Source organism: Porites lutea, chromosome 1 (assembly GCF_958299795.1).
Source record: "Porites lutea chromosome 1, jaPorLute2.1, whole genome shotgun sequence".
In the NCBI taxonomy this organism is placed as follows: domain Eukaryota; kingdom Metazoa; phylum Cnidaria; class Anthozoa; order Scleractinia; family Poritidae; genus Porites; species Porites lutea.
Window position 1 is genome coordinate 3,584,742 of NC_133201.1, and position 19,616 is coordinate 3,604,357.

The 19,616-nt window shown below is 39.0% G+C and overlaps 4 protein-coding genes across 4 annotated transcripts in view; 1 reads left to right on the top strand and 3 right to left on the bottom strand.

Annotated features, from left to right (window-relative positions):
- The window catches only part of LOC140942733 (glyceraldehyde-3-phosphate dehydrogenase-like), a 41,740-nt gene extending 30,075 nt beyond the window's left edge, over nt 1–11,665 (top strand). Inside the window, exon 8 of the mRNA XM_073391720.1 lies at nt 11,463–11,665. Coding sequence (XP_073247821.1) covers nt 11,463–11,532 — 70 coding nt within the window. The 3' untranslated portion in view covers nt 11,533–11,665. The remainder of the gene's footprint in view (nt 1–11,462) is intronic.
- The window catches only part of LOC140942750 (uncharacterized), a 42,233-nt gene that overhangs the window by 2,211 nt on the left and 20,406 nt on the right, over nt 1–19,616 (bottom strand). The gene's annotated exons all lie outside the window — the stretch shown is intronic.
- LOC140934150 (E3 ubiquitin-protein ligase TRIM71-like) lies at nt 654–3,279 on the bottom strand. Its single transcript, XM_073383828.1, has one exon. It carries the CDS (start codon nt 3,205–3,207, stop codon nt 1,168–1,170), a length of 2,040 nt encoding a protein of 679 aa, XP_073239929.1. The 5' UTR covers nt 3,208–3,279; the 3' UTR covers nt 654–1,167.
- Nucleotides 15,795–18,320, bottom strand: LOC140942722 (E3 ubiquitin-protein ligase TRIM71-like). Its single transcript, XM_073391703.1, has one exon. The coding sequence runs from the start codon at nt 18,238–18,240 to the stop codon at nt 16,192–16,194; it is 2,049 nt and encodes a 682-aa protein (XP_073247804.1). The 5' UTR covers nt 18,241–18,320; the 3' UTR covers nt 15,795–16,191.

Sequence of the window (19,616 nt, forward strand, 5' to 3'; positions counted from 1 at the left end):
GAGGAGAGGAGAGAACAGTTATCTGCTCTCGTGTCCTTCTTCTCCCCTCCCCTTCATGCGCTTGCTACGCAAGCTACACTTGCATAGAGCTTGTAGTTCATGCACTAAACTGAAGCCTTTATGGTGGATTTAACAGACATCTACCTTAATTAAACGAAAAGATTAACTCAGCCTGTAGAGCGTTTGACTGCAGGAGCGAGAAGTCACGGAACCGGACCAATACTGAGGGTCTTAAAATAACTAACTAAAGGAACTGAGTCAAACCCCGTCACTACAGACACTGAGGGGGGCATAGAAAGTGTCCGTATTAAGGGGGTTGAATCAACAGAAAATGTTAGGGTTTTTTTTCCCCAGGGACAAACAATGAGGTGTCTTTATTAAGCAGGTGTCAATAAAAGGTGTCTGCTGTGTTGCCTTGTCCTGCAAACTGCTCAGAAGACCTACACGTGACTCGGACGATCATTGAACATAGAAATGATGGGCCATTCTCTGAGTAGAGACGTAAAAATAGTGTCCTTAATTAGACTCGCGTGCTAAATACATTTACACTTGAATGAAGTAAACTGGTACGTTTAACTTCAACACATGACGGTCTCCTTGACAACGATAAATTTGAACAAAAAAGACATTCATTATATTTGAATATCCTTTAATACATTTTTAACAAATCGTAATACAGTTCGGTTAATATATGTTGTAACTAACAGACCTGAAGAACCTGTTGAGAAAAAAATTGGTACTTGTGCTAGGGCTCGGGAATAATATCTCCAAAAATAAACTTGCTAACAACTAGCAACTGCTGGAAAGAAAATGAAAAGGTGTACAACAAAAAATAAATTTTGACTCCAAAAAATTGAACCACCTTCTTAAACTACAATCGGCAATTAGATGAGACTACCGTACATTTGAAAAAAGGTTACAAAATATATTTACAATTTGAATGTCATTTCAGCTATTTTTGCAGTCAGGATTTTATAATTGTTACATTCACAGAAAAGACAAACTACATGTGAGGGCAATCTAATGCCCCCATCCCCCCCAGGCAACTAGAAAAGGTCAACAGTGACAAATACCTCACAAGATACTTTTTGTTCGAAAAATTATGGTTTCTTACTCTGGATACCCAATTTGAACTTTTCAACAATAATACCACTGGCAAGATCATAATTATATCTTGTCAAAAACCTGGATTCGGTTCTTGTAAAAATCACTTACAACTATCCTTCCATCACTAAGATTTGCTGTTGACACTGGAAACTTTAACTCTCCTCTCTCACTACCTTCACTTCCAAACTTTGTAACAAACTTTCCACTTAGTTCAAATAACTGAACTCTGGCATTTTCTGCATCACAGACCATTAACAATCCTTCTTTGTTAACTGACAAGCAACGGGGCTTATTGAACTCTCCATCCTTGTTTCCATGTTTTCCAAATTTAGAAATAAACTTTCCCTCCAGATTAAACATTTTAATGGAATGGTCACCAGCATCTGAGACTATAAAATATTGACCGTGTTGGATACAGTGATGGGGACTGACCAAAGAACCTGCTCCACCAAATTTACGTAAATACCCCCCACTAGAAGAGAATATCTTGATTAATTTGTTATCTCTGTCAGCAACAATAATATCACCGTTGCCGTTTATTGATAAGCCTAGAGGGTTATTAAGCTGATTATCAAGACTTCCAAACTTACTGAGAAAGTTACCATTCCTATCGAAGACTTGCACCCTGTGGTTACTATAGTCTGCCACTACAATATTGCCATGACTATTAAAAGCGATGCCTGCAGGGCACTGAAACTTACCATTATTGTTACCGTATCTACCAAACGATCTTAAGTGGGTACCGTCACTACTAAACACTGAAACCCTGTGGTTAGAGAACCCAGTCACAGCAATTTCATCACGATCATTCACTGCCACCCCCCAGGGCTTATTAAGTATTCCAACAGACTCACCTTCTTGTCCAAATGACAGCACAGATCTGAAACGCCTGGTTTGTACCTGAGTCTCAAGAGGACTGTCACGAACATTTGCCCCTTTATTCCCAGCAATTACTTTACTACTTTCTTCACCTTTAGCTCCTGATTGTTGCGCTTTAGTTTCGCTAAAAACAAATTCTACATTACCTATCCCCTCGCTCATGCTCAACAGGTTAATCAGCTTTTCACTTTTAGTGAAACTAAACCGAGGAATATATTCAATGTCACGGTTTTCTTGTGTTCTCTGTTCCTGTAGGATTGAATCAAATGTTTCACTGAATCCCAGGATTTTAGTACTAAAGCTTCGTTTCAACAGAGTTTCAGTTTGTTCAATTGCTGATTCAATTATTTTTAATTGTTTTTCCACTTCTTCTTTTTTCTGTGAGAGAGATTCCAGTGATTGTTTCGCTTGATTATCGACTGCATCAAAAACATCTTGTTTTCTCGCTTCGATGATTGCAATAATTTGGTCTACACAAGACTGCACTTGGCTTTTTACCTCGGCTACTTTCCATTGAAATGCGATGCTTTTTTGGTTGAATTGTTCGACTTCCTTTTGTTTTTCCCGTACTTTGTCTTTTAAAGATCGAATCATGGAGTTGATCTGTGTTTTGCGCTCATCAGTAGCTTCTTGCAAGGGCATCTTACCATGACCTTCATGAAGCGTTATGGCACAAGTGTTGCAAATGGCGACTTTACAGTTCTTGCAAAAGAATTCCAACTCTTTGTTTTCATGGTGTTTCTTCTGACAAAATGCTGGTCGCTCTAAAACAGCTTTGATGTCTTGATCTTGAAAATCTTTCAACGCTAGAGTTCTGTGGTCTTTATTTTCTCGCATTATGTTATGTCCTACAATACATTCTTCACACCAGAATGAACAACACTGGAAGCAATATAAGGTCTTGGCGCTCCGTTTCTCGCAGTTTCTGCATTTGACGTTGACTGTACTGCACTCTTTTATTGCCAAGACATCTAGCAAGCTGTTTATTCGAAAATTGGTGGGAAGTTCGCTGGGATTTCCACTTCCAGAAATCTGAAACTGTCTTCTGCACTCGGGGCACGTAATTTTACCATGGACGCCACTCGTTCGTTGAATTCCGTTCAGGCAGTGAAGACAGAAACTGTGCAAACAGGGCAACTGCTTTGGATCAGTGAATGGACACATACACACAGAACAGGATACTTCATCATGAAGATTGTCGAGCAAGGTCTTTATATCCATGGAAAAGTTCGGAATCAAGTTTACTTTTTAAAAATTTGGACTTAAGTGTTGACGATGAAGGGAATTAATGCCTTTGCGAATAAACAATGAACTCTTGGCTTGTGACCCAGACTAAACTCTTTATTATTAGCCAATCAAATATAGTTTTTTGACATGTTTTGATGGTTTGATCGAAGAATAAAATTACATCCTGTATTTCCGAGAATTGTTAATCAGCTCTTTGAAGCATGGGTCTGATTCAACCTGTCGGCAGGCGTTTCCGCGCAGAAGTTGGGGCGAGAGCAAAAAAGAGGAATGAATGGGCTTTCTCTCTCTAGTTCGTTCGGAAAGGCATGTTAAAGCATGGACTACTGAAGTTTTTTGAATATTTGTGTAAACTCAACACGTTTCAAACGCGTATAATTATTGGACAGATTACTGCTGGGAAAGCAACTCCCCGGTGGCTCAAAATAAGGAGCAAAAAAGCCACGCGAAAACCAAAACGCGCCATTTCCCCATCCTTTTAAGAATAAATTTTGCGTCTATTTTGTCCAAGATATCGGTCGTTACTCTGTGTGTTTCCAGCAAATACATTAATCAACGTTCGACCAAGTCATCCCTGATACTGTGCAACAAAATCCTCCAGAACAAATGGCAGTTGCAGAATATTTTTACTAAATCTTAAGTTTCTGTTAGCCTTTGGGCCGAGCTTAGAATTCCAACCACAGAGGGGTTAAAAGTGCAGTGAAGTATAACAGGTGTGTTGTAAGGGAAAATTCATTGTACGGTGTCTTGAAGTTGCTTTTATCAGGCTTTTAAGAGAACATAAACTGATTGCAAGGCTATACGAAGTCAAGACATGAAGTAACTTAAAAAAGGTGGTATCTTTTTATTGTCAGTTTAGAAGCCGTAATCGGATTTCTTATCTGCTAGAGTTCGCTTAAAAGACAGAGAATTGGATTAAAAAAAAAAAAACCTTTTGCGGACAGAAGGATTGTCCCCCCCCCCCCCCCCCATACTTTAGTTCACTGCGCGATAAACGCCATTAAGATATAAATTGAACAGTGATTTCCTTTTTAATTGTCAGTTGTCAGTTTTTTACGGACACTTCGGTAAAGTGCTCTCTTTCGAATGAACTTTTTTTTGACAGTTTTATTCTCATTAATTTGTTTTTATCAAGTCTTAAGACTGTTCGGGCGGGCCTCCTCTTTTATTGAAATATATTTGGCGTGGATTTTGGGACAAGATTTTAATAGAAAGTTTGTATTAGAAATCTCAAAGGAGATGAGAACGTGAATTATGGCCAATAAATGTGAAAGTAGCGAGTAGAAACAGAACTTGTAGAACTCTTGCAGAAATTTGTAGCCTGGTAAGCAAAAACATGTACCTTAAAAGTCCTTGAATGTCATTGAATTTTAAAATAAAAATTCAAGCTAGGCCTTGAAAGATCTTGAAAATTGCAGTCGGTGCTGGAAAGTCCTTTCAATTTTTGGTAGCAACTTCAATTTATTCGACTCAGATTCTCAAGTGCTTAAAAGAAACCAATGCAGAAAGACCTTAAGGATAAAATTGCTCATGTTGTGAAAGAACTAAAGAAGACATAGACTCAAGGCTCTTTTTTCAACTGAATGGAGTCGACTCCTTGAAAAATGAAAATGTGTCCTTGAAAAGTCCTTGAATTTTTGTTCAAAACAGTGTACTCTACATGCAAACCCTGGTTTTTGTACATGACTTGAGTTGGGAGCAGTTGTTGTTGGGGGGGGGGGGGGGGGGATGGGGTGCTCCTTGCTGTAGGGCTCTGAAAGTAATGACTCACTTTACTTTAAGTTGTGACGGATTCTGAGTCAGAGTTGTATGTATACAGCTCTCTTGGGAGCTAACAAATACAGCTGAACTTAATCCGTTATGGCATCGCCAGCAGCAAACGCTGTACCACCTCCTTGGTTTTTGAGTGGCGCACCTACTTTGAAGTTGAATGTTGAGTTCTGCAATCTTCAACTTTTGATCCTTAAGATGAATGATTAATAATAAGTGCCATTTACGGTTTATAAGAGAAGCATAAAGCAGTTGTTGTTAGGTCATCTTTGATTTAACAACCTTTGAACAATCCTTCAATTACTTGATCCAGTTAGAGGGTGTGAAGATACTGTAAAATCCTGAATGCATTTTAATGTGTTATGAAGTGTTTGTATTCATACTGTCTGACCCTCTGTTAGTAATAACTTGGTTAAATTATTCATAGGCAAGGTCAGCAAAATCGTTCTCAAAAATTTGTCTGTCTTTTTTCCCAGGTATGATAATGAATATGGCTACAGCCACCGTGTTGTGGATCTTATCAAGTACCTTACTGGCAAGGAGTGAACACCTTGTTCCAGGCCCATCGTAATTTAAATTCCTCAAATCACCGTGTGAACGTTAGTTCAGTTTGCACCTTTTTCTTTCTTGATTATGATTCTCAAGATTAAATGGAAGTTTTTGTAACTGTTTTCTGTGGTCCAAAAGATTTTCTTACACCCTTATTGTGGCTCCAGCCAACATGTTAAAACATTATTGATCAGCCTCAGCTGACTGATCCCTGTTATTGTGTAAGAAAATCTTCCAGGACAATGGGCATAGTTGCAGAAAATTTCACTCGATCTTGAGTTGCTACTGCCAGCTTAGACTTCCAACCACAGGTTCAGAGGTTCAAAGCTACAGTGAAATAACAGGGACTCTTTTTAAGATCAAGGTGAGATTTAGTAGAAAGTTTGTGCCAGTGGCTTTAAGTTGCTTATATCAGGCCTAAAACATGCACTGTTTGGGCAATACAAAGGTGTGAAAACATGTTGTAACTTTAACATTGTGGTCAAATCTTTACAGTGGGCCTCAAAATCAGTTCAGAAAATGACTGAAATCTGACTTATCATGTGTGGTGTGTTTGTTGTCTGCTGTTGTTCCCTAGGAATAGAAAACTAGATTGGAAAAAGAAATCCAAAAAGAGTGAGATTGCTCCCGTCCTCTAGCTAACGTTCACTGAGAAGAAATGTGTTGTTGATGTTAAGATAAACTGAGCTGAAATAAAGCAAATTTCACCTGAACCATCAGTTATAATTTCTTTAATAATACTTTATAGAAATACTTTGTCAGCAAACAAAACTCTGGGTGCACTTCGGAAATGAACATTTTGCCCCAAGTGAGACACAAATGCTAACGTTAAGTTAGGGGACGGGTAGGTGGGCAGTTTCCCAGACCTAAATTGATCCGACATGTGATGTTAAGGTAAACTGAGCTAGAATAAAGCAACAGTTATTTAATTTCATCTGAACCATCAGTTATGATATCTTTAATGGGGGATCTAGTAATACTTTTTCAGCAAAAAAAACTTGGGTACACTTCGGTAATGAACATTTTGCCCCAAGTGAGACACAAATGCTAACGTTAAGTTAGGGGAGGGGTAGGTGGGCAGTTTCCCAGACCTAAATTGATCCGACATATGATGTTAAGGTAAACTGAGCTAGAATAAAGCAACAGTTATTTAATTTCATCTGAACCATCAGTTATGATATCTTTAATGGGGGATCTAGTAATACTTTTTCAGCAAAAAAAACTTGGGTACACTTCGGTAATGAACATTTTGCCCCAAGTGAGACACAAATGTTAACGTTAAGTTAGGGGAGGGGTAGGTGGGCAGTTTCCCAGACCTAAATTGATCTGACATATGCTATCTGGTTACCCCAGGGGTAGGACCCCGGGCCAACCATCGGATGGTAAGTCGCGGTGGAACCTCGATATAACGAAGGGCCAAGAGACTGGCAACATGTGTTCGCTGTAACAAGGTTTCGTTATATCGAGGTTCTTTTCCATATATTTTACTATCAGAGGGGTAAAGAAAATCGTTATAACTGAGGACTTCGTTATATAGAGTAAGAGGTTTGTTAAATCGAGGTTCCACTGTTTAAATTTTTCCCACCCCTTTTCCTTCTGACTGAAATATTGTTCTGAATATTACACACCCCAGGGGCAGGGAACCCAATTTATTCACTTTAATTCCCAGAGATATTTCCCTGTATTCCCCAGGGTCCTATCCCTGGGGTAAGCTAATGACATGCACATTAGACCTTTTTACCGATACGGCGGCCATATTGAATTAATTCGATTTAAGGAGTATTATAGGATGCCCAGGGGGCACGAGCACATTTCGTTTGTATTTTCGAGCGCTTCTCAGGAAATTTTTTCTTAAAGTTTTCTTAGAATAAGATTGTAATGGGAAAAAAGATCCTTGTGCCGTGTTTTGATAAATATAATGATCGCCCTTTTCCCGAGAAATATACAGTGAAAGACCATATTTCTAATACTAAACTAGAAAAAGGTGATCATTATTACATCCAAACACGGCACAAGGATCTTTTTTCCCATTACAATCTTATTCTAAGAAAACTTTAAGAAAAAATGTCCCGAAAAGCGTACGAAAATACAAACGAAATGCGCTCATGCCCCCTAGGCATCCTATAATACCCCTCAAATCGATAAATTCAATATGGCCGCCGTATCGGTAAAAAGGTCTTTAGATTTATTAATACAAAGACATTTTTTAAAAAAATATTGGTACCCCTTCGCGTGCTTAAGAAATATAATACGCAAAGATGATACATTCGCGCGAAAAAACGAACATTTGCGCATACATCAGATTCAATAAGGATTATTGCATTTTCGTCAACATTCAATAACATTTTAGGGCATTAAGTATTTATTCTTGAATTTGTGATGTAGTTTTTTCCTCATCGAACGAAAACATGATCAGTGGTAATTGCTCCTTTGAACGAATACATGTATTAGAAAAGTTTGAAAATATACCGGAAATCCGACTAAGTTTTGTGTCGATTTGTGTCTTGTGAATCTCATCTGTTGACGACTACTGTGTATAATATACTGCTTACAATGCACCCCAACACTGTGGCATTCGCAAAAGGGCCCCAAACGAATTTTGAAATTTCTTAGCGGCATCGCCGTTTGGTGGTCTTCTCCTAGACTTTTTTAGATTTTTTTTTTACGGTTAACAGTAAAAAAAAAAAACTTTTTCGACGGCTGACGGTCAAATTTAAGGCCATTTGACGGCAGCACTGACGGTTAACTCCATTAAGACACTCCTCAGTGTATATTCTTTACGGTCTGCAAAGAACATCTGGCTACTGTCCAACTTTCTTCAGTGCTAATTTTCACTTACAAAATTCAGGGAATCGTCCAATGTTAACCCAAACACATCCGAGGATATAGTAACTAGTGGTACGGCAGCACTTTCAGCACACCGCCGGCATTAGGCTTTCGCGCGAGAACAAGTGCCTTGCATTTTTCAGGGTTCAAGATCATCTTGTTTTCACGAAACCACTTCCACACACCTTGTGTTCCTTGTTGAGATTTACATGAACTGCATGAGCAGTTCTTCTACCCGATTCGTGAGTTGTTTTCGGCTAGCGAGGGCTCCTTTATAATTTCTTAGCGAGACATCAACTTGACACATGGCCTCTTGTCCTCCAGGAGACACGTGATATGGCATGATTCTGTCTTCTGTGGGTGTTGTGGGTTCTATAAGGGTAAATCAGGGCACCCAACGTCAATCTTAGGAGAAAATATCTGTTCGAAAGACGATTTGAGATCTAGAATTTTCGGAACATTTGTTGTAAAATTTCTTGCTTGCCTGCCTCCTAGAATTTTCGAACATCTAAAAAATGGTATAATTGCCCATTTTTAACGAATTTTTACCCTAAAAAGGTCACCTAAAATTTTCGGGAGCCTTTTTTCTGGCCGAATTTTCGAAAAGGTAAGTTTTGTTCACTAGAATTTTCGGATCACTAGACTTTCAGCTAGGAAATCCGAACAGATGAAAACTTTTTGGGGGATAAAAATTTATTTGATTATCCTTTAATGCATTTTCAACAAATCGTTATACAATTCGGTTAATATATGTTATAATTACCGGACCTGAAGAACCTGTTGAGAAAAAAATGGTACTTGAGGTAAGGGCGCGGGGACAGTATTTCCAAAAATACACTAGCTAACAACTAGCAACTGCTGGAAAGAAAATGAAAAGGTATACCGTATAACATAAAAAAAACAATTTTGATACCAAAAGGTGAACCATCTTATTAAACTACAATCGGCAATTCAATGATACTACAATACATATGAAAAAAGTTTACAAATTGAAATATATTTACAAGTTGAATGTCATTTCAGCTATTATTACAGCTATGATTCTATAATTTATTGTTACATTCACAGAAAAGACAAACTACATTTGAGGGCAACCTAATGCCCCCCCCCCCCTCCCGGGCAACTACAAAAGGTCAACAGTGACAAATACCTCACGAGATGGTGTTGTTCGAAAAATTACGGTTTCCTATTCTACAAAACCACTTTGAACTTTTCAACAATAATTATACCACTGGTAATTAAGATCATATTATATCTTGTCAAAAACCTGGATTCGGTTGTTTTCCTTATCACACACAACTATCCTTCCATCACCAAGATTTGCTGTAGACCTTGGAAACTGTAACTCTCCTCTCTCACTACCTTCACTTCCAAACTTTGTAACAAACTTTCCACTCAGTTCAAATACCTGCACTCTGTGATTTCCTTCATCACACACCATTAGCAATCCTTCTTTGTTAACTGACAAGTAAAGGGGACACCTGAACTCTCCATCCTTGCTTCCCTTTTTACCAAATTTAGAAATAAGCTTCCCCCCCAGATCAAACATTTTAATGGAATGATCACCACCCTCTGAGACTATAAAATATTGACCGTGTTGGATACAGTGATAGGGAGCGACCAATGAACCTGCTCCACCAAATTTACGTAAATACTCTCCACTAGAAGAAAATATCTTGATTAATTTGTTACCCCAATCAGCAACAATAATATCACCGTTGCCGTTTATTGATAAACCTTCAGGGGATTCAAGCTGATTATCATGACTTCCATATTCACCAAACTTACTAAGAAAGTTACCATTCCTATCAAAGACTTGCACCCTGTCGTCACCATTGTCTGCCACTACAATGTTGCCATGACTATCAAAAGCGATCCCTTTAGGGGATAGGAACTCACCATTATTCTTACCCCTCCTACCAAACGATCTTAAGTGGGTACCGTCACTACTAAACACCGAAACCCTGTGGTTCCAGAACTCAGTCACAGCAATTTCATCACGATCATTCACTGCCACCCCACAGGGCTCGTTAAGCATTCCCACAGACTCACCTTCTTGTCCAAATGACAGCACAGATCTGAAGCGCCTGGTTTGTACCTGAGTCTCAAAACGACTGTCACGAACATTTGCCCCTTTATTCCCCGCAATTACTTTACTATTTTCTTTACCTTTAGCTCCTGATTGTTGCTCCTGTTGTTGCCCTGGGCATTACAGTCATTCAAAGGGAGTGTGAAAACAATGGTTATGCAAAATATAGGAGGCGGAAAGGGTGGGGGGGGGGGGGGGGTTGGGGTATGAGGGTAATCAAGGTGAATTATGGGCAATAAATGCAAAAGTAGCGATTAGAAACAGACTGGGGGTCGTGTTATGTTTTGGTCAGCGTGCTTTCATTATATATAACTTTTTTTTGTTGTTTTGTTGTTTTACTTTTTTAACCTTTCTTATTACTTGTGAGTTTAAACACGCTTACATTTTACGTTTATTCCCTCTTCCTTCTGGAAAATCTTTCTTTCGTTTTTAGTCTCATTTTTGCTTTGAAATTTGTTTTCCCGTTTCTAGTCCGGTCGTATAAAGACCTACAAAAGTCTGTCTATAAGAAACCCTTCGCAGCCTTGTATTTTATCACGAAAAGTAAAAGTGCGCAAAATATTTTTCACCTTCTTACCCTATTGTTACTTACAATATGTGTTGCACTAGACTTTTCAAATTCCTCCACCAAATCTCCGTCATTACAATCTAGTCATGTTAAGAATGGTTTTAAAAAAATTGTCCTGTTTTATATATCAAAGCTTATGATAGTATAGCAAAGTAGATAAAAAGCGCCGGAAAAATTGCAATAGCGGTACTTATGCTGGTTTCTTTGCAAATATTGTGAATCCAGATTTAAGGTAATTGGTGTTGAAAACTGGTCATCGTTAGAAACAGAGGGTGTGAAGATACTGTAAAATCCTGAATGCATTTTCATGATGTGTCATGAAGTGTTTGTATTAATACTGTCTGACTCTCTGTTAGTAATAACTTGGTTAAATTGTTCATAGGCAAGGTCAGCAAAATCGTACTCAAAATTTTCTGTCTTTTTTTCCAGGTATGATAATGAATATGGCTACAGCCACCGTGTTGTGGATCTTATCAAGTACCTTGCTGGCAAGGAGTGAACACCTTGTTCCAGGCCCATCGTAATTTAAATTCCTCAAACCACTGTGTTAACGTTAGTTCTGTTTACACCGTTTTCTTTCTTGATTATGATTCTCAAGATTAAATGGAAGTTTTTGTAACTGTTTTCTGTGGTCCAAAAGATTATTTTTTCACCCTCGTTGTGGCTCCAGCCAACATGTTAAAACATTATTGATCAGCCTCAGCTGACTGATCCCTGTTATTGTGTAAGAAAATCTTCCAGGACAATGGGCATAGTTGCAGAAACTTTAACTCGATCTTGAGTTGCTGCTGGTAGCTTAGACTTCCAACCACTTGTTCAGATGTTCAAAGCTGCAGTGAAGCAAAACAGGTACTCTTTTTAAGATCAAGGTGCGATTAAGTAGAAAGTTTGTGGTAGTGGCTTTCAGTTGCTTATATCAGGCCTAAAATATGCACTGTTTGGGCAATACAAAGGTGTCAAAACATGATGTAACTTTAACATTGTAGTGAAATCTTTGCGGTGGGCCTCATCATCAGTTCAGAAAATGACTGAAATCTGACTTATCATGTGTGGTGTGTTTGTTGTCTGCTGTTGTTCCCTAGGAATAGAAACCTGGATTGGAAAAAGAAATCCAAAAAGAGTGGGATTGCTCCCATCCTCTAGCTAATGTTCACTGAGAAGAAATGTGTTGTTGACGTAAAGATAAACTGAGCTGGAATAAAGCTACTCTCATCTGAACCATCAGTTATAATTTCTTTTATAATACTTTAATAATACTTTGTCAGCCAAAGAACCTTGGTTAAAACACTTCAGTAAAGAACATTTCGCCCCAAATGAGACACAAATGTTAACGTTAAGTTAGGGGAGGGGTAGGTGGGCAGTTTCCGAGACCTAAATTGATCCGACATATGCCATCCGCAAACCCCAGGGGTAGGACCCCGGGACAACCATCGGATTGTAAGTCACAGTGGAACGTCGATATAACGAAGGGACAAGGGACTGGCAACACATGTGTTCGCTGTAAATGAGGTTTCGTTACATCGAGGTTCTTTTCCATATATTTTACCATTAGAGGGGTAAAGAAAATCGTTCGTTATACCGAGGACTTCGTTATAATAGAGGTTTGTTAAATCGAGGTTCCACTGTATAAATTTTTCCCACCCCTTTTCCTTCCAACTGAAGTATTGTTCTGAATATTACACTCCCCAGGGCCAGGGAACCCAATTTATTAACTTGTATTCCCAGAGATGTTCCCCTGGATTGCTCAGGGTCCTATCCCCTGGGTAAGCTAATGACATGCACATAAAGTGCTATGTTTTTAATTGATTTATTGTTACGAAGGTAACAAAAAATATTGGTACCCCTTCGCGTGCTTAAAAATGTAATATGCAAAGAAGATACATTAATCAGCGAGAAAAAAAGAACATTTGCGCATACATCAGATTCAATAACGATTTTGCATTTTGGTCAACATTCAATAACATTTTGGGGCGTGATGTATTTATTCTTGAATTTGTGATGTAGTTTTTTCCTCATCGAACGAAAAAATGGTCAATAGTAATTGCTCCTTTGAACGAATGTTAGAAAAGTTTGAATATATACTGGAAATCCGACTAAGTTTTGTGTTGATTTGTGTCTTGTGAGTCTCATCTGTTGACACTTGCAATGCAAACTGCTTACAATACACCCCAACATTGTGGCATTCCCAAAAGGGCCCCAAACGAATTTTGAAATTTCTTAACGGCATCGCCGTTTGCTGGTCTTCTCCTAGATTTTTTCAAAGCCCGTTTCCGGTTTCTGCTGGTTAGGTGGTCAGTAGGGAAGCCAGAAGACCGGGTAGATCGGCTGAAAAAGTCACATTTTTTTTAAATGCCTTGAAACTTTTTTACGGTTAATATTAATCTGCATTTTTGACGGTTGACAGTAAAAAAAAAACCTTTTTCGACGGCTGACGGTTAAATTTTAGGCCATTTGACGGCTGCACTGACGGTTAACTCCATTGAGACACTCCTACAGATATGTTCTATACCGGTCTACAGATAACATTTAGCTGCTTTTCCACTTTCTTCAGTGCTAATTTTCGTAACTTGTTTTACAAAATTCAAGGAATCGTCCAATGTGAACCCAAACATATCCCGGGATATAGTAACTAGTGGTACGAGAGCACCTTCAGCAAACCGCTGGCGTCATCATCATCATCATCATCATCATTTATTAGCCTTTTTTTTACAACAAATTTAACAGGATACAGCAGGTTGTTAGGCGAGGAGACCTCAAGAAACCACCAGGCTTGTAAAGAGAAGCCACCTCGACATCACAATGTATATTATAAGAAATAAAGGCATTGGGCTTTCGCGCGAGAACCAGTGCCTTGCATTTTTCAGGGTTGAAGATCGTCTTGTTTTCACGAAACCACTTACACACCTCCTCGAGTTTCTTGTTGAGATTTGCATGAACTGCTTGAGTAGTTCTTCTACCCGATTCGTGAGTTGTTTTCGGCTAGCGAGGGCTCCTTTATATTTTCTTTGCGAGACATCAACTTGACACTTGGCCTCTTGTCCTCCAGGAGACACGTGATATGGCATGATTCTGTCTTCTGTGGGTGTTGTGAGTTCTAGCAGGCGCAGATTCAGGATAAATATTGATCGATTTCCTGAGAACGAGCACCGAAGGCGCAAGGGTCTAGAGGGATGCAGGGGCATGCTCCCCAAGGAAATGTCCTGGGTTTCTGAATCATTCAGACAGGATATTGGCCAATTCCATTCTCCTCGGATAACGCCCTGTAAATCGGCGGATTATTTCATCTCTCGGTTTCAACTTGGAGAGGTTTTTCATATTAAAAATACATTTATCATTAAAACTCTGGCTGATTTCCGTAAAACGGTGGAAACCGGTGTGGATCCGCGCCTGCCTAGGTCAGGGTAAATCAGGTTACATAAATCAGAGTGCGCGGGTTTTTTTCAACAGAGCGTTCTTAGCTGTTAGGCCACACTGAACAGCCGCGATAATAGCGAAACAGCTGTCTATGGCAACAATCCCGCTCTGTTTTGAGTTCTTTCGGTGTCGTGTTGATGTCTCGCAAAGATAATTTTCACGTAGTACGATCAGCATTGCAGTTTTCTGGTACGTTTAACTTCAAACACATGACGGTCTCCTTGACAACGATAAATTTGAACAACAAAAAAACTTCCTTTATAATTGATTATCCTTTAATGCATTTTCAACAAAAGAATGAAATCGTTATACAATTCGGTTAGTATATGTTATAATTACCAGGCCTGAAGAACCTGTTGAGAAAAAAATGGTACTTGAGCTAAGGGCGCAGGAATAATATTTCCAAAAATACACTAGCTAACAACTAGCAACTGCTGGAAAGAAAATGAAAAGGTGTACAGCATACAAAACAATTTTGATACTAAAAAGTTGAACCATCTTATTAAACTATAACTGGCAATTCAATGATACTACAATGAAAAAAGGTTACAAAATATATTTACAATTAAGTTGAATGTCATTTCAGCTATTATTTACAGCCACGATTCTATAATTTATTGTAACGTTCACAGAAAGACAAACTACATTTAAGGGCAACCTTTTGACCTTGAAGGAAGCACAACAGAACGCGGATCAAAGATATACCTACGCTATTGGTCACTTTTGAAGCCAATGGCAAGTTAGTATTTTCGATCCTAGCCATCAGTATTTAAACAGTCTGCTTCGCTCTCTGTACTTAAGACTTAACCATAGTAGTAACTGACGAGGAACGCTATAGTTCCGAAACTGCAGTCTTACTTAAGAATTCAAAGCAGTCGCATAGACGACTGTTAAGCAAAAATTTAAGTAAATACTTACGAAGGAACAACAAGACATCGCGCTCTAGTTCAAAGACTCACCATGTTAAGAAAAACTAAATGGACTTTGTGAGCGCTAAGAGAATTATCTTGACTGACGCACGGCATATTTCTCCAAACTTGGTGTAGCTTTAGTTTAAGCTACAGTGTACAACTCAAATCTGAAGATCGCCCTATCCGTGGAAATTCAAAATCCTGCAAACCACATTATAGAGCTGGGCCCAGAGTCATACTGTTATGGCAGGAAATAGTCACATTCACGGACAAAGAAACTTGCATGCATGCATGTAGTTATTCAGATACAGTCATTTCGAAGAAAACCCAAAATCTAAAATCTTTATTCAGCCGTAATAAACAGAGGTCAAAGGATATAAAACAAATGAAATGATGAAACAAATGATTACTCAGTATGCATGTAACAAACCTGCTTCATGACCTTTAAATATAAGACTTTGTGCGGCAAAAACAAAGATTTACTCAGTCAAAGTTTAGAATACTACAAGTCATGCACTGTGTAGTGCTAGTAACCTTCGTGCGAGAGAGAAAAAGAAAGAGAGCCACTGTTCAAGCAGACTCTCAAGGTCACGTTTCACATTATCACGAGCTTATGAGTCGTGTTTGGCCTGTCAACGCTTATTTCATAGTGTAACATTCACAGAAAGACAAACTACATTTAAGGGAAACCTAATGCCTCCCCCCTCTGGCAACTAGAAAAGGTCAACAGTGAGAAATACCTCACGAAGATGGTGCTGTTCGTAAAATTAAGGTTTCTTATTATACATAACCAATTTAAACTTTGCAACAATAATACCACTGGTAAGATCATATTATATCTTGTCAAACACTTGGATTCGGTTGTTATTCGTGTCACACACAACTATCCTTCCATCACAAAGATTTGCTGTAGACACTGGATTCATAAACTCTCCTCTTCCGCTACCTTTACTTCCAAACTTTGTAACAAACTTTCCACTCAGTTCAAATAACTGAACTCTGTGATTACTTTCATCACAGACCATTAACAATCCTTCTCTGTTAACTGACAAGTAACGGGGGTGATTGAACTCTCCATCCTTGTTCCCCCGTTTTCCAAATTTAGAAATAAACTTTCCCTCAAGATCAAACATTTTAATGGAATGATCACCACCGTCTGAGACTATAAAATATTGACCGTGTTGGATACAGTGATAGGGATTGACCAAAGAACCTGCTCCATCAAATTTACGTAAATACTCCCCACTAGAAGAGAATATCTTGATTAATTTGTTACCTTTATCAGCAACAACAATATCACCGTTACCGTTTATTGATAAACCTTCAGGCAATGTAAGCTGATTATCACGACTTCCTCCTTCACCAAACTTACTAAGAAAGTTACCATTCCTATTAAAGACTTTCACCCTGGAGTTCCAATAGTCTGCCACTACAATATTGCCATGACTATCAAAAGTGATCCCTGTAGGGCACTGGAACTCACCATTCTTCTTACCCTCCCTACCAAACGATCTTAAGTGGGTACCGTCACTACTAAACACTGAAACCCTGTGGTTACGGTATTCAGTCACAGCAATTTCATCCTGATCATTCACTGCCACCCCCCAGGGACTGTAAAGCATTCCAAAAGACTTACCTTTTTGTCCAAATGATAGCACAGATCTGAAGCACCTGGTTTGTACCTGAGTCTCAAGAGGACTGTCACGAACATTTGCCCCCTTATTCCCAGCTATTACTTTACTACTCTCTTTACCTTTAGCTCCTGATTGTTGCGCTTTTGTTTCGCTTAAAACAAATTCTACATTACCTATCCCCTCGCTCATGCTCAACAGGTTAATCAGTTTTTCACTTTTAGTGAAGCTAAACCGAGGAATACATTCAGTGTCACGGTTTTCTTTGGTGCTCTGTTCCTGCAGGATTGTATCAAATGTTTCACTGAATCCAAGGATTTCAGTGCTAGAGCTTCGTTTCAACAGAGTTTCAGTTTGTTCAATTGCGGATTCAATTATTTTTAATTGTTTTTCCACTTCTTCTTTTTTCTGTGAGAGAGATTCCAGTAATTTTGTGGCTTGATTATCGACTGCATCAAAAACATCTTGTTTCCTCGCTTCGATGATTGCAATAATTTGGTCTACACAAGACTGCACTTGGCTTTTTACCTCGGCTACTTTCGATTGAAATGCGATGCTTTTTTGATTAAGTTGCTCGACTTCCTTTTGTCTTTCCAGTACTTTGTCTTTCAAAGATTTAATCATGGAGCTAATCTGTGTTTTGCGCTCATCAGTAGCTTCTTGCAAGGGCATCTTACCATGACCTTCATGAAGCGTTACGGCACAAGTGTTGCAAATGGCGACTTTACAGCCCTTGCAAAAGAACTTCAACTCTTCTTTTTCATGGTGTTTCTTCTGACAAAATGCTGGTCGCTCTAATACAGCCTTGATGTCTTGATCTTGAAAATCTTTTAGTGCTAGCGTTTTGTGGTCTTTATTTTCTCGAATCATGTTATGTCCTACAATACATTCTTCACACCAGAAGGAACAACACTGAAAGCAATATAAGGTCTGGGCGCTCCGTTTGTCGCAGTTTCTACATTTGGCGTTGACTGTACTGCACTCTTTTATTGCTAAGACATCTAGCAGGCTGTTTATTCGAAAATTAGTGGGAATTTCGCTGGGAGTTCCACTTCCAGAAATCTGAAACTGTCTTCTGCACTCGGGGCATGTAATTTTTCCATGGACGCCGCTCGTTCGTTGAATTCCGTTTAGGCAGTGAAGACAGAAACTGTGCAAACAAGGCAACTGCTTTGGATCAGTGAATGTACACATGCACACAGAGCAGGATACTTCATCATGAAGATTGTCCAGCAAGGTCTTGATATCCATGGACAAGATGGGAAACAAGGTTACTTTTTAAAAAGTTTGGCCTAGTTGTTGACGGACAAGGGAATGGGTTTGCTAGTGAACAATGAAGTCTTGTCTTGTGACCCAGACTAAACCGGCTCTGTATTATTAACCAATCAAATAGAGTCTCTTGACATGTTTTGATGGTTTGACGGAGGAGAAGCATCCTGTATTTCCGAGAATTGTTAATCAGCTTTGTAGTATAGGTATTGAACCTGCTGTCAAGGGGTGAGGACAAAACATGGACCAGAGGTCCATGGACCCCCACTTTGGACCGGGTCCATGGACCACTTTCATGGACCGGGTCCGTGGACCCCCTGTCATGACAGGGGGGGCAGTTTTTTTTAATAATGAGAAATGAACAAAAACAGAAATAGTACAAAAATAAGGTTAAAAAACAACAACAACAACAAACAATGCTCGATTGATCAGTAATGTTTAATTTTGCTAACATAGTGAAAAAAAAGGGGGGTCGGTACCTCAAATGCTGCTTGTTCCAATGAATTGTTTTCCCTGATGGGTAGATTATGCTTCGAAGGAAGACCTTTTGACTGAGCAAATGTAAATTTTTGCCACTTATTTCATACTGAGAGGTCGTGACACACATATTGATTTTCTACCTCTTTTATAATGTAAAGCTGTTCATTGCGGCTGATTAAAAGGGTTTTAGGTTGTTTAATTTCTCCAAAGTGCATCCTGGATCTGAATAATTCTAAGCCACTTTCTTTTTGTCCATGAATATCACTTTTTCCTGCAATGTTTTGTCACGCTGGGCCCAGCTCCTTAGCGCTTTTAGCAGGACGAATATAAATTCTCACGGATAGTGATTTACAGATCCAGATCTCGAAGAAGAAGAAGTGGCATGGATTGTAGCTTAATTAACTGTAACTGAAGCTACATCAACCATGGAGAATTGCGATGTGACTCAGTCATGATTGCTCTAAAAGCAATGAATTCTTAACTCCAGCTTGTTTTTCTAAGGGTGATGCGAGTCTTTGTACTGGAGCGCGTAATTCCTCTCTTGGTGCTAACTTTTAAATTAGCTTAATTTAACAGTCTTGCGACTACACATGTGCAAGCAGAGTGTACGTCATGTAAGCACAACTAAATATCTGTGATCAATCGTGAGCATTGGTCAACAGCGTCTTGTCAAATCTTTTTTTGGCACTATTTCGGTTTTTGAGTGTCCATGGACCTGGTGTACATTCAACGATAGCCTACGTGAAGCCGCACCCTCCCCTACACGTAGGCACACTGAACACATTATGAACACACGCCTACAATCCTTGGATAGAGTTTCTTGACATGTTTTGATGGTGTGACAGAAGAATAAATAACATCCTGTATTTCCGAGAATT

What these genes read in the sequence shown, in the direction of transcription:
- LOC140942722 (XM_073391703.1), bottom strand. Translation starts at nt 18,240, where the DNA reads ATGGATATCAAGACCTTGCTGGACAATCTTCATGATGAAGTATCCTGC.
- LOC140934150 (XM_073383828.1), bottom strand. Translation starts at nt 3,207, where the DNA reads ATGGATATAAAGACCTTGCTCGACAATCTTCATGATGAAGTATCCTGT.